A 21,868-nucleotide genomic window follows, 5' to 3' on the forward strand; every position below is an offset into this window, starting at 1 on the left:
GAAAAAAAAAAATCCAGATTAATCCACGATGAAAGGGAAAAAACCAAAATTGAACATACCTGAATTACAAATTAACTCATTTAAAAGCAGAAGAAACTTTCCATCTCTTTCTTCTTCTATCACAAATTAAGTCCAATAAGCAAAAAGATGATCTCAAAATACCTAGGCTGCTGTAGGCATTCTCAAGGTACCTAGGCTTAAAGCTGCGTTATGTTACTCATGGTGCTGGATCTGAAGGTACCTAGTGCATGCCACAGTTCACGTTCATGCCTCCTTTGGGCCCATACTAGAAGGTATTTGTTCAGCTGCCAAGTGCAGTTTACCAATAACAGAAAATTAACTAGGTCTTCATAATTACATTTGTTGGTTTAGACCTGCAACTTTTTTTTTTTCTATAAGGAACAGTACTGAACATTCTACATATTGAAAGTAAATTCATAGTGTCCTTTCTTCCTTGTTAATCTGCACAATCTTGACACCTACCACAGTTTCAGCTCAAGTGCCTAACCACAACCAACTTCAGATGATTTTGTGAGCAAACCACTGCGTTTGGGTCACAGGATGCACACTACTGACATAAGGGACTCAAGAATATCCTTATGAGGGAGTGCTTGCATTTTCTGTGCATCTTGAAATCTACGGTGGAAAAGTTACTGCTCTCCTATATAACCTCAGGGAACTGAAACGTGCAAGTCAGTGTTAGTGGTGTATTACTTACCAGGGGATTATTGTCGTTTACTGTATTACAGACAACATACCTTCCTCGCACTGGCAACAGAATCTCCAACATCACTCTTGGCTCCTTCTTGGTGTTCCTCTCTGTTGCTGTTGGCCTTTGCTTCTGTGAGACTCACCTCAGGGCATTCCTGCCACAGCTGCTTGTCAGGAGCTGCAGCTATATGGGGCTTAAAAATGTCAAAGAACTCCTCCCGAAACACGTATCTTGTTTTTGCTGGTTTACCTTCTGTTTCTATTGCATCTCCAGGACCAGAAATCTGACCATCTCTTGAGGAGGAGGCGGCAGCAATGGTAGAAGCAGTATGGCAATCTCCAGTAGAAGTGACAGAAGTATCGAGAGTAACACTACCAGGGCATACATAAGAGTCACAGATCTCATAGCCGCACTGGTTGATGAAGGAGAGATGATCCACCAGCCACCCCGCTGTCAGCCGATGTATCACAGACATCATAGCTCCCCTTCTCAGGAAGAAAAATCAACTCCCTGAAACAGTAGTCGGTAATCATACGCACCTCCTGGAGCAAACTCCTGTGGGAATTTTTTTACAAGTTCACTTTTCAGAATTATTACTGTTAAATAAAGTAACACTTATCTCCTGACAGACACTTCCATGCACACACAGGGCACGCTGCAGAAACTTCTGACTTCAGCTGGTTTCCCCATTGTGACTTCTGCTTCATCTCTATTTCCCTTTTCTATTGTAAGTTTTAAGTAAGTTTCTATAATTTTACACAGTAGAAATTTACTCTAAGATGACTCTTTTAACGAGTTAGAAAATAGCATTATGACACAGCGATGATATAAAGCAAGACTTTATACAACAGCACTCAGGAGCAGGAACACAAGGGGTGCGGGGGCAGCCGCAGCACCAACTCAGCAGAGGCCAGGCCCCGTGTGCCTGGGAGCTCGGCTTTTCCCCCAGAACCACCCCGCCATATCCCACCGCCGCTCGGCGGGAAGAGCGGCCTGAGGCGCTGCACCCTCCTCACCGCGGCGGCGGGCACAAGCCCTGCGGAGAAGGGGCTGCTGCAGCCTGTGCGCGGGGCTTGGCACAACGGTTCCAAGCCATTTACAGGGGTGGACAGGGAAGGGGCTGCCCTCCGCCCCAGTCCCCCGCTGCAGGCAGAGAGAAGTCCCGGGGCTCGCCATAGCACGGCAGCACCTCACACGCTTACCACCGCTTCACCGTCCCCCGTGATCGCCGCCATCTTTTTGTACGGCCAAGACCGCTTCTCCTAAGAACTTCCGGGGGAGTCAAGCAGCTTGAATGTATAGCCAGGCAAACGGAAGTGGCGACAAACCCCCGCGTCCCTTTACTGCTTATCCTGCTTCTTCGCCGCTCCGCTGTGACGGGTACGTTGCGGCGCGCTGTGTGACGTAGTCGGCGGGCGGATTTGAAATTGACAGCAAGGAGTTGGCTCCGTTAACGGTAACGGCTGGGCTGTTAGGATGGGTCTTTCCGTGGCGCGGGCTTTCCCCACCGCGGGGGACTGGCGTCTGTGAGGCGGGCGGCGGGTACCGGGCACTGCCCCGCCAGCGCCCGGGGGAAAGCCGGGGCCGTGAGGGGGCCGGGCCCAGCGGCGCTGGGGAGCGTCGGGCTGTTGGTGTGTAAACGCCGCTGGCTGCCCCGTTCGCCTTTGGTACGGTTTAAACGCCCAAGTAGAGGTAGTTGTGCCGGGTTCTGCCGGCGTGTTGATTCTAGCAAACTCTGCTCTTAAACTAGTCGTTTGGTATGTTTATGGAAACAATTTACTCTGCCTGCTGTGGATCCCTGGTAAAGTAATGGAAGAATGCGGCATCTTCCCTAGAGAAAATGAGGTCGTGGATAAACTGCCCTATGAAGTGGGCCTAAGCTAAACTTCTCTCATGGTTTACAAGAAGTGGAACTAAAAGCGTGATCATGAAACACAATTTATATTGATAATGTGTTTTGGTAATGTTTGTAATGAGGGTTTTTCAATTACTCATCTGAGCCCACCCCACAAATAATATAGATCCTACATAGGATCTATATGCCAAAAGTTGGCACTTTTTGCAGAGTTAATTCTATTTACCTCAAAATACCACTGTGGAGACAGTTCAATTTTCCCAGTTTGATTTATATTTTTGTGTGTGTAGTTTGAACATAGCCCCAATATTATCTCAGAATAGGCTTTCCAGTTATCATGCTATGATACTGTGAGATCATTTGTAAAATCAATAAGAAGGCTCAGAATTAGTGGCTAAGGAGCAGAGTCATGTTAGTGTGGTCTTCTTCCTAGCTGACTGGACTGAAAAACTTCTTAAGCCATTTTGCTTTTGGAAGCTGTAGGTTAGAAATGGCCAGATATAAATAAAGACAAAATAGTAGGTTTGGAACAAGCACTGGCACTTTCATCAATAAAATAGTTAATTTGAAAGGCTGTGGCTGCTGTTATGTAGTTCTGACATACATCTTTTTTTTTTTTTTCCTAGTAATTTTTTTTTTTTAAAAAAACCCAATATTTTTGGAAACTGTCTGCCACCTTGATTGGTCCAAAGTACAGTTCTGCTTGCTTATTCTGACCCTTTAGAAAGTCATTGTGGTGTTTAAAAAAGCAAATAATCTTAGATCCTGGATTTTCCAATACTGACAGATTGTGATTTACAGTTTAGTCACAATGAGACGAAGCTCAATTATTGCTGGAAGCAGCGGTCGGCAATCTATGATGGCACTGAGAGTGCAGGACAGCAACAAGATGGGTCTTCAAACACCTCAGATGTAAGTTTTGCTGATCATCTTGCTAAGAATAGGTATATAAAACTAACTCTGAAGAGATTTACTGTAGTGTGTTTGAGTGTGTGAGTAGCAACTGAAAAAAAAAAATTAGGAGCAGGGAGGAGAAAACTCCCTACAGCCAAGGATATTTGCACAAGTGCTCCAGTTCTGCAAAAAAACTTTCTTTAATCTATTTGTGTACCTGTAACACATTTCAAATTGTAATACTTTTTCTTACTTATTTCTTAGGAGATGGCTGGGTGCGTGTGTGTATAAAATGTATACTTATAAATCTCCTTGCAGAAGTCATTTTGATAATGGATGAACAATGCATTAAAGTCAGTTGACTTTTCTAAGATGCTGCTATGCAGAAGATGCTTAGGCTTATATGCATGTGTTTATAGTTTTCTTACATGAGCAAAAGATGACATGGTAGAAATAGTCACTTGAATCCTTCTCCCTATCCTTCAGGAAGGACAAAGGTACGTTTGGGAAGCTGAGCATGAGCAAACCTACACCTGGAACTTCGGAAAGAAAAGTCAGCTTTTTTGGGAAGAGGTATTGATAGCTTTAGATCTTTGTACTATAAATTAAAACAATAACAGTCCCACATAATTTTGTAATTTTTCTGTCTTGACAGATTTTCATTATAGGGAATAATGGATCTGAGGCCAGCAGACCTTCAGGTCTACCTTCCTCCACTCTTTGATCACTAAATAATAATGCTGTGGAGTAGGAATTGCTTTGAGAGCTGTTCTTCCTCTTGGGAATGATCTGCACTGCAGACCTTAAGAGCTCCTCAATACATTTTCCTATTTAAGGAAGAACAGTATCTCCAGTACACTCTGCCTTAGTTTCTTCTTCTCTCTAAGATGCAGTCTTTCCAAAATTCTATAATCTTTCAGCTTAGTTCATGGCTTTCTGTGTTCTGATGTCTTGCAGGTATCTCCTTTCATAGGAGCCCACTGCTGGAGGGATCTATCCCTTTTAAATATTCCTTAAATATTTTAGTCTTTATTTTTAACCACCTACTTCATTTTGTTTCTTCATCTTTAGGGTATTTTTCTGCTCTATAAAACTTTATTTCTTTCAATAAACTCAAGAAAATATTCATCTAGGGTGCATCTGTTGTATGTGTGCATCATGGCTTCCAGGTTGTTGTTGTTTTCCCAATCATTCTAGATAAAGAGAAACCTTCAGGTATCCTTTTGCATGACAAATGCAAAAGAAACTTAAAGATAACAATTGTGGTGACTTTAAGAGAGTTGTTCTTTAGATGTATTGTCACAAGAACTGTATTTTTTTGTTGTTCTTAGAACTAGTGGGGCTGGAGGTTCACGCAACAGTCAGTATGGTGTGTTCGGTACAGAAAAGATCAAGGATCCCAGGCCACTTCATGACAAGGCATTCATCCAACAATGTATCAAGCAGCTTTGTGAGGTAACTTATTAACTATTTCTAAATGTACGTTATTAGGAATAAAAGATACTAATCAAAATATTTATTTTTCATGGTTTCAACTTGAGATTTTATTTAGATTAATATGCCATGTTTCTTTTTCTCAGTTTCTTGTTGAGAATGGTTATGCCCATAATGTTTCCATGAAATCACTACAGTCTCCATCAGTTAAGGACTTTTTAAAAATCTTCACTTTTATCTATGGATTTCTCTGCCCTTCTTATGAACTGCCTGACTCAAAATTTGAAGAGGAAATTCCCAGAGTTTTTAAAGAGCTTGGGTAAGATCATTATTGTTAGTCTGTTGTGCTAAGTAGATATGATACAGCTAGAATTTTAAAAGCTACAAATTCTGCATGATAGCTGGGGAGAACAGATAGGCTTCTTTATTCAGATGAGACTCTGAAACTACAGTGTTGTGATTATTTTGTTTCACTTTTGTTTAGCTCTAAGTTTACTTTCTGATTCTCAGACTCTACTATATATTTTATATTTGAACTTGCAGAACTATAGGCTCTTGGAAGCTTGATTGTAATGTAAAATCTAATTAATTATCTTTATTTGTATTAAACTTTGAAAGACAGACACGAATTTTTTGATGGACTCTTCTGGCTCATTCTGTTAAAATCCAAGGAGTGAAGTACAATTTCAGAATGTTTGATCTAGCTCATTCAGTTAAAATAACTTTTCCTGTAATTTCTCCCATTCTGCTTTTAAAGCAGGGAGTGGAAATAACAAAAATTACCTCTGAGATGAAAAACACACTAAGTAGCTGGGTGTTTTATTTCTAACCTTGTTCAGTAAGTGTTTGGAATCATTAATGCACCAACACTTTCCAAGAAAGAAAGTCTTCTGCCTGTTGATAACGGTGAATTTTCGGTCTCATTAAAAACAAGTTACTTCTGTAGATTTGAGCCAATGATGGTGTCAAAGCACCAGGGCTCCTTAGATGTAGATATGTCTGTTCTGTTCACTTCTGTTCTCTATTTTAATAAAATTTTGTTTCAACCTATAACATTTGAAACTGCTGACCTACCTGAAATATTGAAAAGGCCGTCGCTCTCAAGAGGCTTTACTATGCTGCACCAAGAGTGTAATCCTGGCTAAAAAGACTTATTTTGAGAACTCACTTTAAGTTGTCTTTTGAGAGTTAGAAAATGGACCTAAATAATTCATTTTAAAAAATTCTCAGACTGAATGGCTCATGAGTGCTTATTTAGAACTGTCAGTTTATTGGTAGCTTCTTGTCCTATGTTTTTGAAATAACTTTGGGGAGCTGCCAGTCTAAAGATGGAATAAAATCTGCACTTCTGTGTTCCTTGATTTATAGAAGATTTTGAGAGGTTGTCTGTAATCAGCAGTATAGCCTCTGTATGTTCTGTATTTATAGGTAATATTAATACTTTGATATGCAGCTGTTCTGAAATTCTTTTCTGTCATTGCGTGACATTAAGCTGATTGTCAGCTGCTTTTCCGTTTTCAAAGTGCATTTGACTCAAGCAAGAATCTTGCCCTCGAAGAACAGGACTCGTATCAATTAGTTTTCATATGTTAGGAAATCCTTCAGACTTGCACACCCAGTTTGGAAGTCTAAACATCATCCATTGGGCTATTACTCCCTCCTTTGCACTTGTTGCCTTTAAGGTCTTTGTCTCATCACAATTCACCTCATGCTCACAGGGCACCCACTCCTTTTTCCTTAGTACTGCAGTGCCCATCTCTCCCCTCATAGCAGCTTCAGCGGGAGAAAGATCTGGCTGCTACCAAGACCAAGGCAACATACTAAGCTGAATAGGAAGGGGCTAAGGAGTGGATGATGGAATGCACTTTTTTTGTACGAGGCCTTAATTGTTCCTAATCTTTGGATATGAAACAGAAAGAAGTCCATTTCTTCAATTATTTCTTCAATAGCTAGCCAGTCAAGGGAAGTGATTGTCCTACTCTATACCACACTGGTGCAGCCTCACCTCGAGTACTGTGTGCAGTTTTGGGCACCTCAATATAAGGAGGACATCAAATTATTAGAAAGTGTTCAGAGGAGGGTGACCAAGATGGTGAAAGGGCAAGACTTATGAGCAGCAGCTGTGGTCACTTGGTTTGCTCAGCTTGGAGGAGAGAAGGCTGAGGGGCGACCTCATTGCTGTCTACAACTTCCTCAAGGGAGGCAGTGGAAGGGGAGGTGCTGATCGCCTCTCTCTGGTGACCAGCAATAGGACAGGAGGAAATGGAATGAAGCTGCATCGGGGGAGCTTCAGGTTGGACATTAGGAAAAGGCTCTTCGCTGAGAGGGTGATCGGTGACTGGAACAGGCTCCCCAGGAAAGTGGTCACAGCACCAAGCCTGTCAGAGTTCAAGGAGCATCTGGACAATGCTGTTAGTCATATGGTTTAGTTTTAGATAGTCCTGTGAGGAGCAGGCAGTTGGACTTGATGATCCTTATGGATCCCTTCCAAGTTGAGATATTCTATGAATCACAAAGTGAGAAACCCATGATAATTGAATAAAATAGTGCTGTAAGAACTTAGCTGATCTCCCTTTGATGAACAGTATAAAGTACAATTGAGTTTGTTCTTCCTTCTGTGCCTTGATCTGCATGCAATAATGTGCTGTGTTGTTTTTACCACCGTTTGCCACAGCTATTAAAAATATATTTTCTTTTGCCTTCTAGGTACCCCTTTCCTCTGTCAAAAAGCTCCATGTACACAGTGGGAGCACCACACACGTGGCCTCAGATTGTGACAGCTTTGGTTTGGTTAATTGATTGTGTCAAGGTAGCATTTGTCTTCTTTAAGCCAAATATTTCCACTTTTCAGGCTGGAATGTTAGTTTCAATACAGATCTCTTAAATGCTTTCTAGAAATTTCTTCGTTTCACATTTATGTACAGAAAAAGGTAGGTGTTCTTACCTGCCATCTGGGAGCTAGCCCTTAGCCTTACTTTTAGTAACTTTTAAACTGAGTTTTTACTGTTATATTATGATCATATTTTTTTCACTGTGTGCACTGGATAAATTTGTGTATGAGAAAGGAGGGGGAAATGGCAACTTATACATACATCAAAATGTGAAAAGTTAATGGGTATAATCATGTATCTTCAGTGTAGATCTTGTGACATCTGCCATCTTCTCCTAAATTTGAAGTCTAAGGATGGAATTTTCAAGCAATTATTCAAGTGTCCTGTGATTGTTGTATAGATTGGGGGGTTTTGTGTTTGGGTGGGTTTTGTTTAGTTGGGTTTTTTAATAGTGGTAACTGTTGCTGCCAGCTCAGGTCTGAGCAAAATTTGGAATCTGTGACAGAAGTTCACCACTGCTGAACAGGGCACACATGAAAATCCCATCCTTTATGCTGAAAAGACACATTTGGCTTAGCAAGGCAATTTGGCAGTGTTGAATGTCCAGTTAATGCCTCTTTGTCTGTGCTTTTAGTCAACTAAACACAGGCTCATTACCCTGATGTGATTGGTCACATTCTGAAGCAGCACGGTTACACCCTGCTTGCTGAAATTCTAATCCAATGTTACTCTGCTTCTTATCATGAACGTGAAACTACTATGAAAACTTTTGGGGATCCTCACACTTGCTCTTTGTTATGTACACCTGTGCCTTTCAGTTGTATGCTGCCATGAGGCAAAATGCACCATCGTTTGATGATGGACAGAGCTGGGGAGGAGAAACGGATGATGGAATTGTACATAATAAGGTACCATAAAAAGTAAATGACAGTCAGAATTGTTCAATTGAATTTTACCATATGCTGTAACAACACAAATATGACGCAGCAATTTTAACTGTATTTCTATATTCTGTTCAGTTTTATATTCAGAGTTCTCTAGGAAGTATAGTAGCATTATATAAAAAGCCTGATCAACTAGTTCCTGAGCAGGCATCATGGCCAGTCTATTGGTGAAGACTGGGTATTAAATTGAAATGCCTTACTCTCTGAGTTGCTACTGTTTCTGTTCTCCTTTGTGGAGAAAGGGAGTAATTATGCTGTTTGTTTATTGTCTTATTAGGGTCTCCGGTATATTTCTCTTTAGGTTAAAAACAGTACAGTGTAAAGGCAGTGGCTTAATTATAAATGTGGTGGCTCCTGCTGATATCTACTCGGTTTACAATTTAAAAATTAGTTGTAATGTTTAATTTCCTAGCCACAAAATAGGATAGCAATGTAATTCAGGCACTTAAAAATCCAGCTGCTTGCTTTCTTTCTAATTTATCATAGATTATTAGTACTATTCAGTGTTAACTCACAGCAGATGTTTGGAAGGGGTTGTATGATGTGTGAGAACTTTTAATTAGAAAATTGCAAAAATCAAATTAAATCAGAATTTTGGACTAAGGTTACAAATGTGGCAGTTGACAAGTAGAAATGCTTTTAAACTAAATGTGTGCTTATACACTGATAGATATGCATATATGTCGAAATAAAATTTACAATACTGTGTAATTGCTTCTGAAAAATCTGTAATTTAAAGTCTCCAGTAAATTCTTTTTGGGTAACCTTTCTTTGATTCTAGATCAGTTCTCTGACATCTGTACATCTGAAGTATAGTGGTCATATTTACTGAAGAGGTCTGTTAAACAGACTTACAGTTTCCATAAACTAGCCTGAAAGGATAATATGCTTCAAGATAATAAATTCTTAAATATTGTATCTATTGTCCCTGTTAGGTATCCCAGAAAAATGCATCAAGTGAATTCTAGATGCCTCCTTCTGCCTGGATGTAATCTGTTGACATTCTATGTTTAAAGGGAGGAAAAATAGTTGATTTTTACAGAAGTGCAGTCAAACCAGTGAAAGATATTTTTGGTGTCTGTTTAATTCCATTAATGTTTGAATACATTTAGACTATCTAGATATTTTACAACCCTTTCAACTGTTGAAATGAAAACTTTTAAAATTGTTTTCAGCTTTTCATGGACTACTGTGTGAAGTGCTATGAGCACTTCATGAAAGGGAGAGATACTTTCGAAGATTTGGATGCAGAAGTGCAGTCAAAATTAAGTAAGTTTTCATGTTTTAATGAAGTATTTAATTGTGTTACTGGTTTGTTTTCTCCTAGTATCAGTTTTGCTCCGTTTACAAGTGAAAGTGATCTGAGGTAAGGAAGCCTGAAATTCCCAAGTACCTCTCAGCTAATTTGTCTTAATTCTCTTCTTTTCCTGCATTGTAACTAGTGCAGACAGACAGGTCATGCTCTGCTGTCAGCTGTACCTCTGTAACCCTATTGTTTTCAATGGCTTTGTGACAGAAAAGCAGTATGCAGTTCTTCAGATGCAAATTCCATCTATGCAGATGATTCTTGTTTCTGTCAAAGTTAACAATTTAAAAAAAGAACAATATTACCAGAGGATGCACATCTGATGAGTCAGAAAGTTCATCTTTTAAAACCTCTGAAAACAGTCTGCAAGAGTTCCAAACTCTGTTGTGAAGGTTCCCATATATGATTCAGTATGCACCTGTGTTTGTCTTCAGGGAGATGGAAAATTGCTAATTTTCTTGACTCAATCATTTCATCACCTACAGAAATACAAACGGAATATGGGAACAAGCAGGAAAAATAGTTCTTGCTTTCTGTGCCCTCCTGTGAAAAGCCAGACTAAGGACACTTCTGTTGCAAGCTGGAGCCATCAGCTGGAGAGGAAACAGAAGCTACCAGACTGTTACTAGATATTAGTAGGAAAAAGTAATCATGCCATTGTTTGGCAAAGACTGAGGGAAGTAAGGGAGAAGGTGTCTCAAAGGGCAAGGAAGGACGTGGATGAGAAAGGACTATATAAATCAGACTACCTTGTAAAACTGGAACAGATGAAATTTATCTAACAACCGCTATCCTGTAGTGTGGGCTGTATGGGAGTTTAGAAAGTGACCTCGCAGGAGTGATTTTGAGCTATTTTATGACATGAGGACTGAAAAACTAATTTCTTTTCTTGTTTGTTTTGGGGTTTTTGCCTATTAGCTTTGTAGTGAAAGGTTTTTTTGATGGCTTTGGTTGGGTTTTGGTGGGATTTTTTTAGTTTAAAATAATTGTCCAGATAATGGCTATTTACTGTGCTGAAGCTAAAGCACAAGTACTCAGATTAGGTGATGATATTCAGTGAGATTAATTTGTAACCACCCCCCTCCTTTTACTTCTTTCCCCCTCCCAGAGGATTTATTTAATATAGATGAATTCCAGATAGAAGGTTTAGCAGCTGACAACAAAAGACTTCATGAAGAGATTGCGAGACTAGAAAAAGAAAAGGAAAGTGAGCCGGTTAGTAAATTGTGTCTATGCTTGTTTATATGGTGGAGTTGAATTTTCTATTATTGACCATTATTGTCATTATTAAAGGAAGATACTGATGATACGTTATAACGAATGGAAAATTATTTTCAGTGCTCTATGAGATTTTAATTAGGCCAGGTTATTACAGACTCTATACCATTATAGTACAAGGCATTTACTGTGGAGTCTTCAGCCACTTTTTGTTTGATATCGTGCAGACATTTTCAGATAATGAGATCTTGCATTGGCTGAAATATTAATAAAATACTTGAATGACTTTTTTTTTCTGAACTTCAATATTATCTTTTCCAAAAGTGTTGGTTTGAGAAACTCTTAGGGGATGAGAGCATGAGATTCAGTGGTAACAATATATTTTAGGGGAAATGTTTTGGTTTAAAAGATGGATTCTGCTTTTAATACATCACGAGTTTAAAAAAGGTTTAGTGGCTGTGCAGCTGGCAAATTGAGACTCCTGCCTGCTGTGCAAAATGTGCTGCCTGTATTCCCAGCTTTCCTTGCCCTTAGTCTATCTGCCTTTATTATCCTTATTTTGTGAATTACCTGTAGTAAGAACATTCTTAATGCCATGTCTAATGCAAATCAAAATTAAATACTGAAACGCAAGAATTAAGGTACAAACCATCTTTTCAGCCTTTTTTGTTATTATTTTAAAGATGCTTAACTTGATTCAGCTGTCACAGACATAAAAATTTATTAAAGTTCTTTACTTTTATATTTATATCATTGAAGTTGACCAATATTGTCTTGTCTGGAAAGTAAGATCATGCATGACTTTAGATTAATATAATAGTGATTATTCTTTCCATCTATTTACTAGGATCGTAGAGTATCACTACGAAACCTGAAATCATCTCTTCAAGCAGATGTCCAGAAATACCAGGCTTATTTGGCTAATCTGGAATCTCATATAGCCATCCTTGATCAAAAAATGGAAGGTGTAAATGAGGAAGTTGAGGCAGCAGGTAAGAAGGCCTTGGTCACAAATCAGATAGTGAAGCTAGAAATAGGTTTAAAATAATTGTAATTCTCAGCTTCAGGACAGAGTGAGATACTTTGTGTATGATGATGCTACAAATAAACGTTCCAAACTGGTTTGCTAATGAAGAGATTTTTTTGGCTGATAGCTGTTTGTACAGTAGAGTGATGAAATACAGATATTTACTCATAAAAATATAGAGAGATTAGGTTTAACTATATAGGCTGATATTTTACACCCATTTCATAAATGTTTTGTGAACTTAGAAATGGAAGTAGAAGCGATGAAGCAGGAGAATGCCCGGCTCCAGCACATCTTTGATAACCAAAAGTACTCAGTTGCGGACATTGAGAGAATAAATCACGAGAGAAATGAGTTGCAGCAAACCATTAACAAGCTGACTAAGGAAGTAGAAGCAGAAGAACATCAGCTGTGGAATGAAGAGCTAAAATATGCTAGGAATAAAGAGGCGGTATGTGAAAACCCTACTATGCTGAGAGATGGCTATCAGTTTTCATAATGCAAGCTTTAACTTGGGACTTGGACTATTGCTAACTTCTTTCCTAAATAATCTAATAACTGCATAGATTTGTCTTAACAGGCTAAAGTAACAAGAATGGCTTCTGCTTAGAATCCCTCTGAAAAATGCGGTTGTTTTTTCCCCTCTTCTGTTTTGAGCATAATGGAAATGTATTCTTTTCATTTTTTCTGCATCATAAGGGACATAGCTAGAATATGCACCACTGTCAGCTCTCACTGTTATAGCATCAAGAGCTTTGATAACATTAGCTCGAAATGGCTTTGATAACACAAGCAATTTCAGGGGAATGTTAAGATTTCATAGCAAGGAAGTAATACAAAACTAATGCTTTGAATCAATATCTCTGCATGCGTTTAGGGCCAGATTGGTCCCTTACGTGGAAGTTCTAATAGGTTTTAAGGGCCAAATTCAATTCCCTGAAACAGAATGAAGGCATGTGGTCCTGTAAGAGATGGGATTTAAAAGCTTCTGCTTTGCTAGATGGAGAAGTTAAAAAAAAAAGTTTCAGATATGTTTAGTGTTTGGCAGGGTTACCCTTTATCAAGCACTTGGTATCAACTTAAGTTCCTTGTACTATGCAAGTATGAAGCACATAAAACTGGAAAAAATACTTTTGTCATTTGGTGTTTGCATATAGATGGCACTGATTAATCAGGACATAGAGCATTTAATAAGCTTTGTCTAGAGGTATGCTCAAGTTAAAGTTTGTTACTAGGATGTGTGGCTGTGTGGCATTTCCTGTCAAAACCAATGAAAGAAGGCATATCAACATGACAACTGATGATTCTTTTAGTTATTTGTATTATTTCCAAGCACATTTTTCCTTCCCTATCAACTAATCCTCAAAAAGCTGAGTCAGGAAAAAAATACGGCAGATGACCCGGGAACCCACAGGTGAAACCATTCAGTCTTACCCATACACACTGAGAAACCTTGCAGAACAAACTCTGAAAGAATCATAAAACAGCGCTTAATCCAAACAATGCAAGCTGCTGGACTGTCAATACATAAAGCTTTTGGGTACCGTGGCATGACTTGGAATCATGTTTGTACAGAGCAACTCGGAAACCTGTTTAAACATGCTATATGAACACTTTTTGCAAAGCTTTTCACTTGTATTTCTTCTGCAATTTTTGCCCTTTTCTCCTCTGAACAGATCGAAATGCAACTGGCAGAGTATCATAAACTGGCTCGAAAGCTGAAATTAATTCCAGTAAGTGCTGAGAATTCCAAAGGCCATGACTTTGAGATTCAGTTTAATCCTGAGGCAGGACCAAATTGCCTAGTCAAATACAGAACTCAGATCAAGGTAAGTAGAGTCAACACTGATTGTTTCTGTTACCACTCACAAAAAAATGCATTTCTTTGGAAATATTGGAAAGGTCTCAACCTCTCCGTGAAACTTCATTGAAAAGCTTGTGTGATGCATTGCCATAACTACATCATAGTATAGGAAGGACATTTGGTATCGGAGAGTACAGCAGCCTAAATAAAAATGAGAGAGGGAAAAGATGTACTGGGGCACATCTTAGTTCAGACTAACAAATTGCATTAGCCAGATTTTGCATGTGTGTTACAGGCTCCCCTTATGGAGATCATAAACCAGACCGAGGAAGAAATTAGGAAAGCTACTCAACGGAAAATGACTTTGGAAGATACTTTGGAACAGGTGTGTTGGTTAATGAAGATTAGGACTAAGATACCATAATGTTATCTGCTGGCCTCATTTGACCTTTTGCATGCATGAAGTCTGGTGGGTTGGGTTTTGTTTGGGTTGGGTTGGTTTTGTTGGGGTTTTTTGGGGGGAGAGAGGAAGCTGTGAGAAGATTGCTTTAGTTATGATGGAACCTAAAAGTTTTTGTGAAAATTAGGGTCTCCTCCTGTTGAAATAATGTGTATTCCCTGCAGCTTTACATATATTTGAACATAAACATTGGAAAGATTTGTTTTTAATAAGTTGCCCATTCCAGTCTGTTGTGTGCCTTACCATCACTGACAAGTTGTTATCAGGAAGATTTTTTAGCAATTTTGGGTTCGGGATGGATTGGAAAAAGGAGAATTTTGTTTCCCCATTCTTTTTCCCCTACCTCAGTTTTTATTGCTGAGCATGACAGTATATGGTATGGAATATCCTTTTGGCCAGTTTTAGTCAGCTGTCCTGGCTACGCACCTTCCCAACCTCTTGCCAGCCCCTACCCTACTCACTGAGGGGCCGTGGGAGAGAGAGAAAGCCTTGATGCTGTGCAAGTGCTATTCAGCAATAGCCAAAACATTGGTGTGTTACCAACACTGGTTTAGCCACTTATCCAAAAAAAAAAAGCACCATACAGGCTGCTATGAAGAAAGTTAATGCCATCCCAACCTGGCCCAGTTTAAATATTTGTGGGCTACCAGATGTTGCTTGTGATGGCATGGATTTCTATGTTGGAATTCTTTTTCAACTACATTTTCTTGGTCATGTTTTCATTCTAGGTGAATGTAATGGTAGTGGACAAGAAAAGCAGTGTGAAAATGCTGAAAGAAGAAGCTGAAAAGCTGGATGATCTTTATCATCAGAAGCTTAAGGTAGAACTTATAGCTTGATAATAGTTTATCCTTAATGATATCCTTAATCCTTGTATTTATACACAAGCTTTTGGTTTGCATTTTTGTTTGTTTGGATCTCTGCCCTTGCCTTCTTCCATTCCTCTTGCAGGATTCTTTCATTCTTTTCAGAAATATTTGAGTGCTACCTTAAGTGAGTCAGTTTTCACTTTCTCGTAAGAGAATCTGGTATCATACTTTAGCAGATCCTGTAAATCATAAGCTACTACATTCAGTAATAAAAGCAGCAGCAATCATCTCCTGACCTCAGGATGTCTCAGAGCATGTGCTTGAAGGAGATTTTAGAGTTAACAGTATCTGCCTTGTTTATTCAGTGTGTGTATAAAAAATATACTTAAAGTTTTTAGTAAACATGTTTAATCACATTGAAAACTAAGGAAAACATTATTTGACCAAAAGCACATTAAATGTTTTAATGATATGAAATTGTTGCTTGCTTTATTTTTCTTCCCCAGTGGGGGAGCAGTCCTTATCCTTTTCCTCGCTTCTAGTTTAGCAACAAAACAAACATAGCCTTCTCAGTTAACAGCTAAGTGGCTGCTTCAGCACCGCCCAACTTCTCTAACAGCATGGCTTTGATGAGGCTGTGGTGCCCAGGAGAAAAATGCTTTTTGAACTAAGATGGTGTCTAACACTCTTTCAAATCCAAACTTCTGTGCTATAACCACAAAACAGGGTTATTTCATTGCTAATAGCTGCTTAGGTGGCTGAAGGCAGTTCATTTAGTTTATTGCTTTCAAAAACACCTGTAATTTAACTTTTCATCTATGCTGTTGCATATGCTTTTCTCATAACGTGAGCTCATAAAATACTCAGTTGTAACTGGATGGTTATAGTAACACATAGTCATGTATTCATAGAGTCATAGAATACCAGGTTGAAAGGGACCTCAAGGATCATCTGGTCCAACCTTTCTTGGCAAAAGCTCCATCTAGATAAAAGCACTGTCTAGACAAGATGGCCCAGCATCCCATCCAGCCAAATCTTAAAAGTGTCCAGTGTTGGGGAATCCACCACTTCCCTGGAGAGATTATTCCAATGGCTGATTCTTCTCACTGTGAAAAATTTTCCTCTAGAGTCCAATCTGAATCTCCCCAGGAATAACTTGCACCCATTACCCCTCGTCTTTTCCATGTGCCTCCTTGTAAAAAGGGAGTCTCCATCTTCTTTGTAGCCACCCTTTAAGTACTGGAACATGGTGATGAGGTCACCCCTCAGCCTTCTTTTTTCAAGGCTGAACAAACCCAATTCTCTCAGCCTTTCTTCATATGGCAGGCTTCCCAGTCCTTTGATCATCTTGGTTGCCCTCCTCTGGACCCTCTCCAGCCTGTCCACATCTTTTTTTGTGTGGTGGGATCAAAACTGAACACAGTGTTCCAGGTGTGGCCTGACCAGTGCTGAGTAGAGTGGGATAATGACTTCTTTATCTCTGCTGGTGATGCCCTTATTGATGCAACCCAGCATCCTGTTGGCTTGCTTTGCTGCTGCAGCATGCTGTTCACTCATGTTGAGCTTGTTGTCCACCAGGACCCCCAGGTCCCTTTCCACAGAGCTGCTCTCCAGGTGGATCCCATCAATTTGTAAGGGTAAAGCTCCTGCAATAGTTCACATGCCAACTCTTCCTTCACTGACAGCAGGTCAGTGTTTGCATAGACCTGGGTTTTTGTTCCAAAGGCCTGGGACCCAACAGTGCTGGTGAAGAAAGTGTTGAGAACCTCCGCCTTTTCAGCATTGTTGGTGACTAATTCACCCCTCCTGTTTAACAACATGCCAGTATTATCCTTCTGCTTGTTTACGTACCTGAAGAACCCTTTCTCTGGCTAATTTCAATTTGAGCTGTGCTTTTGCTTTTCTAACTGCACCTCTGCATGCCTTGGCAATGCCCTTGTAGTTCTCAACGGACATTTGTCCATTTTTCTATCTCTGGTACGCTTCTCTTTTGTTTTTGAGCAGACTCAGAAGCTCACAATTAAGCCAGGGAGGTCTCTTGCTCCACGTACTTCCCTTACCTTTAAAGGGGATGAACTGGTTTTGTGCTTCTAGGAGAGCATTTTCCTTGTGTAATTTTTAAAATGTTATCCATAAGACTTCAGTATTCAAATTATTTTTGAAGGATAATGTTTCAGTAATTTACCAGAGTTGCATGTTGAATTGATGGCAGAATTTAGTTTGATTTTGTGCATTTAATTGTGCTAAGTATAGTGTCAACAGTGTCATCCTCCTTGCAGGGATTATTACTTATATTTTGTACTCCTCTTTCAGACATAAAAGGGAAAAGAAGTTTTCTTCCTCAAATGTGATTTTATTTTTTAAATCCAGTAGCAGTTGTTCATGATGTTCTATTTCTAAGCTATTAAAGTATGTAAATAACACTTTTTGAGATGAACTTTGAGGGGAAAATAGCTGTAACACAGACCTTGAAATACAGTTAGAGAAATAAAGGGAAGGTTAGGTTGGTTTTGGGTGGAAGAGTATACATAAAATACCTGAAAGTTCAGGTTTGGGGGGATGTCCTTGAGGTTTTTAGTTCTGAGTTTGGAGTTACTTGTGTAAATTCTGAATTCAAGTATCAGTATATAATAAGGTAATATAAAGGAGAAAAAATCTAATTATTCCTGAATTATGCAATTTATTTTTATTTATTTTTTTCCTCTTTCCTTATGTTTACAGGAGGCAGAAGAGGAAGAGCAAAAATGTGCAAATGAACTGGAATTGTTAGAGAAGCATAAACAATTACTTGAGAGTGGTGTCAATGAAGGTCTCAGTGAAGCCACGAATGAATTGCATGATCTTCAACGACAGTAAGGCCCATAACTTCAAGTTGTTTATGTAGTTTAGTTCGGGTTTGATGTGTGTTAAGGATAAAGACATTTTCTTGAATCCTAACTTAAAATTCTTTGGTGAGCAGGTATCCCTCTCAGTCTATCAATTTCAAAAATTCACACTCGAAAGATGTTTTTCCTCAACGCTTAATATTTTGCTAGAAAATTTGTCTGCTGTATCAGAACTCCTGTTTTCCATATAATATTTTTCATATATACGGTTGTAGTATGGAAATTAGTTTCCAAACTTATGTGACAGCCACATTTTACAGCCCAAAGTCTGGAAAGACTATTCTGACTCTATTCTGAATCTAAGGTATGTTGTTTCTTACTGGTTAGCACAATATGGTCCTTTTTCTTCTAAGCTGGGTATTAATATACAAATCTAACTTGGTTCAAGTTAATACTAATAGAAAAAATTATGGCTAAACATGATGATATATCAGACTTGGTGAAATGATTGTTTTAGATGTCAGGAATTTTATAATTACGGACGTGACTTTCTGAGTGTCTTTACTTTTTAGATACCAAGTTGTTATGCAAACAACAACAGAAGAGAGCAGGAAAACTGGTGATAACTTGAATCGTCTTTTAGAAGTGATTGCTACTCATGTAGTATCTATAGAGGTAAGCTAAAAATTGATATTCAGAATTAAATCTTTCTAGAGACATTTGCAACTGCAGTTAAACACATGGAAATTAGAACTCACTCTTTGCAATAAAGTATCAGTTACTTAGGGCTGCTGCACTGAGTCTGTGGATTCTAGTTAAATACATTTGTTGACAAAACTTTTGGTATAAATAATCAGAATTGATCATTAAATTTCAGCAGTAACATCCTGTCAGGTTTAATCTCCTTCTGGTAGAAGTCCTTCAGAGAAGTGTTTAACTGAAATCACTTAACCTGTGCAATGACTGCTTAAAATGCTTTAGCAGAACTAGTACAATAGAAACAATGATAGTTCTAATAAACTTTCTGTAACTCTTTTTAGAAATATCTTGACGAACAGAATGTGAAAATTGACAGAGACTATGAAGAATTCATGTCTGAAGACTTATTGTCAGTCTTGACCGGAATTCTAGACAGTTATAAAAAGAAGGCTGAAAGTCTGTAATTACCAAAAAGGTGAAGATGACAATGTTGCATTTGTGAAGCTCTGGTATGGTGCCTTCTAAAAGGATGGGTACTTCCTGTGTTTAGTAGTGAAACTGGTTTTAAGTGTAAGGAAATGTTTATGAATTTCCTTTCTTTTATTGACACAAATACATTAAAGAATTCAACAGTGTATTTGCAGTTTCTTAAAAAAGGCTTTGGCTTACACTTCCTCCTTGCAATATATTATACATGATTACAAACATCTGTGACAAGACAACTGTGGAACAACTTAATTTAATTTTTTCTTTATAATCGAAACATTTGTGCCCTTCTAAGAACATTAGTAAGATGAGTACAGTTAACTTGTTAAAATAACAAGCCAGAGTGGACTTAAAGATGGAACCGCAAGTGACAGCACAAATGTTGAGGGTTCTGATAAATTGAAATACTGTTACTTAAAAATAACTAGAGGTCTTTGTAAACTTGTAAGATTGCGAACTGAGAAAAGAATTACACTTTCCTTTCTGGAGCATATTTTGTGCATTTAATAATATACACATTTATTTAGTGCATATGCATGATAGCGCACATCCTTCCCATAGCCTTTCTTTTAGAGCAAGACCAAATGTAAATGTCTTTCAGTTCTCCTGCTTGTTCAGTTACATATGAAAGTGCTCAGTGACCCCTCTTACATGAGTAAGATTTAAAAAAAAAAAAAAACTTATTTGAAAAGAACAGTAGTAGTCATACAGTAGTCTTGTAAATATTCTAGAGAAAGAAAAATAGTTTGAAAACAAAGTTCTGTCTCTACCTGCTCATAGTCCCAGATGAAACTTCACTGAACTTCTTGAATATGTATACCAGAGATGGCTCTAAGTAGGACAACATATGGATTCTGGCAATATAGCTAATTAGTTGTAGATCTGGCTAATGTTGGATACATCAAAACAGTCTAAAATGAGTCTGCATTCTTCTTGTTAGACCAGTAGGACAGACACTATTTGATTTTTCTTCCTCAGGAATGTAGCAGTAAAATTATTGAATGGGGAGCTCCAGTCCAAATACATTGAAGAAAATGTAACGCCATGTCTTGAACATTTACTTCTTTGTTTAGTGCTAATGTGGAAGTAGTATCTTACCTACTCTGTATATTCCTTTGTTTAAAAACAAAAACAATAAAATCACCATTTATGTCTTGGGATAGTTCAGTTTATGATGGTATTTCGTAATAAAATATTGATGTATTTGAGTGTTTTTGAGAGTTCAGTGATAAATAGCACTGATTCAAATATAAAATGATAAAAACAACTTTGCAGTCTGTTAAAAAATTTTTAGCGGCTGATAGCTAAATGAGGTTGCTCCTTAATTCTATAATTAGACACAATATTTGAATGAAACGCAGATCCCTAGGATATACAACAAAACTTAAGTTGGATCATCTTGAACACAGACTGCAAATAAAAACTGAATTGTCTGTAATTCTAGGCTATTTTTGTAGAGCATGTATAAAACTCAGTTGTCCTTAAGATAGTGTGTGAATCTTCTGGCTCTAGTATGAGTATTTTGTTTCAGATGTTATGATAATGATGGCATTATTTAAGCGTCTAACTTTCTGTTCTTTTGTTGTACTCCAGAAGTTTAATTTGAAAGCTAGAAAAGTTTTCTGACAGGTGGGTAGTATTTCCGCTGTCTTCTGTTGTCCTCTTTCATTTTACCTTTATTATAAACTCTTACTTTGTGGTTTGGGTTTTTTTCTGTAACAGCCTAATCCTTATCAAATCTCACTTCCTTCTCTTTAGATCTTTCTAATATTTTTGTTATCTAAAGCAATATTATTCTAATTAAGCAAAACTGTGACATATACAGAATAATCATGTTCCTTGAAAATATGTGCTTATTTAGGGGCTGTGCTTTCTCTTGGCTGCCTGATACCTGTTTGTCTCTGCTTCTATAATGGACTATTCTTGTGTTTATTAATATCTGCAGGTTCTTTGCCATGTGGAGTAGTCAGATGATTGAGTAAATGAAAGTAAAATAAATGTAATTTCCGAGGACTAATAGTAACCCAGTGGTAATGGGTTAAAGAATCAAGGTCACAACGACCTTCCTTCATGTATTGGCAAATGTAATATTCTGAAATTAGTCTGAGTAATAAAAAGTCCATATTGGTATGTTGGCAACATGTTTTTGTTATTGGGCTGAGTTATTCGTCTGTATGTTGGTTAAACTGAATTGACTTTAGAACCAGCTCAGGCTTTGACCTAGATTCGATAAAATACTATAGGGATTTTTGTGTCGTAATATAACATAGATTAACATCTGCCAATGTTTACTAGGTAGTATGTCTTCTCATTGTAAAATGGAGAGAATTTTTCAATGCTTCTGGAACATGGCTCCTGTGTGATGTTTGAAGTCAGGTAGTCAGTTATTTTTGATTTGTATTCTGAAATATGGCTTTTAAATTTAGACAATAGACACTAGAACATAGTTACTGCTCTTGATTTTGGTTTCGTTTCTTTTTTTACCAGAATGTAAAGTCTTAATCACAATGTACCTGCACATTTCAGTAGTATGAGTCGTTTATAAATTTTTTGGCCTTTGTATG

At 38.2% G+C, this 21,868-nt stretch overlaps 2 protein-coding genes across 9 annotated transcripts in view; one reads left to right on the plus strand and one right to left on the minus strand.

The window, feature by feature from the left end:
- METTL4 (methyltransferase 4, N6-adenosine) overlaps positions 1–1,986 on the minus strand; it is a 58,238-nt gene extending 56,252 nt beyond the window's left edge. For 4 of the 7 annotated variants that reach the window (XM_054815925.1, XM_054815920.1, XM_054815924.1 and 1 more), the window contains exons 1-2: positions 1,915–1,986; positions 759–1,267 (exon numbers count right to left, since the gene is read on the minus strand). In XM_054815925.1, coding sequence (XP_054671900.1) covers positions 759–1,190 — 432 coding nt within the window. In that variant the 5' untranslated portion in view covers positions 1,191–1,267; positions 1,915–1,986. Of the gene's footprint in view, positions 1–718; positions 1,268–1,355; positions 1,891–1,914 lie in introns of those variants that run through there. The other 3 variants (XM_054815922.1, XM_054815921.1, XM_054815926.1) reach the window with 3 other exon arrangements.
- A 71-nt stretch (positions 1,987–2,057) lies between these two features.
- Positions 2,058–21,445, plus strand: NDC80 (NDC80 kinetochore complex component). 2 transcript variants are annotated; one of them, XM_054815918.1, is made up of 17 exons: positions 2,058–2,168; positions 3,369–3,479; positions 3,948–4,034; positions 4,793–4,916; positions 5,042–5,214; positions 7,602–7,704; positions 8,545–8,634; positions 9,846–9,939; positions 11,085–11,191; positions 12,042–12,186; positions 12,467–12,672; positions 13,898–14,050; positions 14,321–14,410; positions 15,214–15,306; positions 18,016–18,146; positions 18,692–18,794; positions 19,160–21,445. In XM_054815918.1, the coding sequence occupies exons 2-17, from the start codon at positions 3,379–3,381 to the stop codon at positions 19,280–19,282; spliced, it is 1,923 nt and encodes a 640-aa protein (XP_054671893.1). In that variant the 5' UTR covers positions 2,058–2,168; positions 3,369–3,378; the 3' UTR covers positions 19,283–21,445. The 2 variants fall into 2 exon arrangements, with proteins under 2 accessions (XP_054671893.1, XP_054671894.1); XM_054815919.1 differs by lacking the exon at positions 7,602–7,704 and having other exon boundaries at positions 5,042–5,101.
- Positions 21,446–21,868: the final 423 nt, after the last annotated feature.

Source organism: Grus americana, chromosome 2 (genome assembly GCF_028858705.1).
Source record: "Grus americana isolate bGruAme1 chromosome 2, bGruAme1.mat, whole genome shotgun sequence".
Taxonomy (NCBI): Eukaryota; Metazoa; Chordata; class Aves; order Gruiformes; family Gruidae; genus Grus; species Grus americana.

Bases quoted from the DNA above. Each gene is read 5' to 3' on its own strand.
- NDC80 (XM_054815918.1), top strand. From the start codon at position 3,379: ATGAGACGAAGCTCAATTATTGCTGGAAGCAGCGGTCGGCAATCTATG. The intron at 11,192-12,041 runs GTTAGTAAATTG...TCTATTTACTAG, and splicing joins AAGAAAAGGAAAGTGAGCCG to GATCGTAGAGTATCACTACG. The intron at 15,307-18,015 runs GTAGAACTTATA...TTATGTTTACAG, and splicing joins TTTATCATCAGAAGCTTAAG to GAGGCAGAAGAGGAAGAGCA.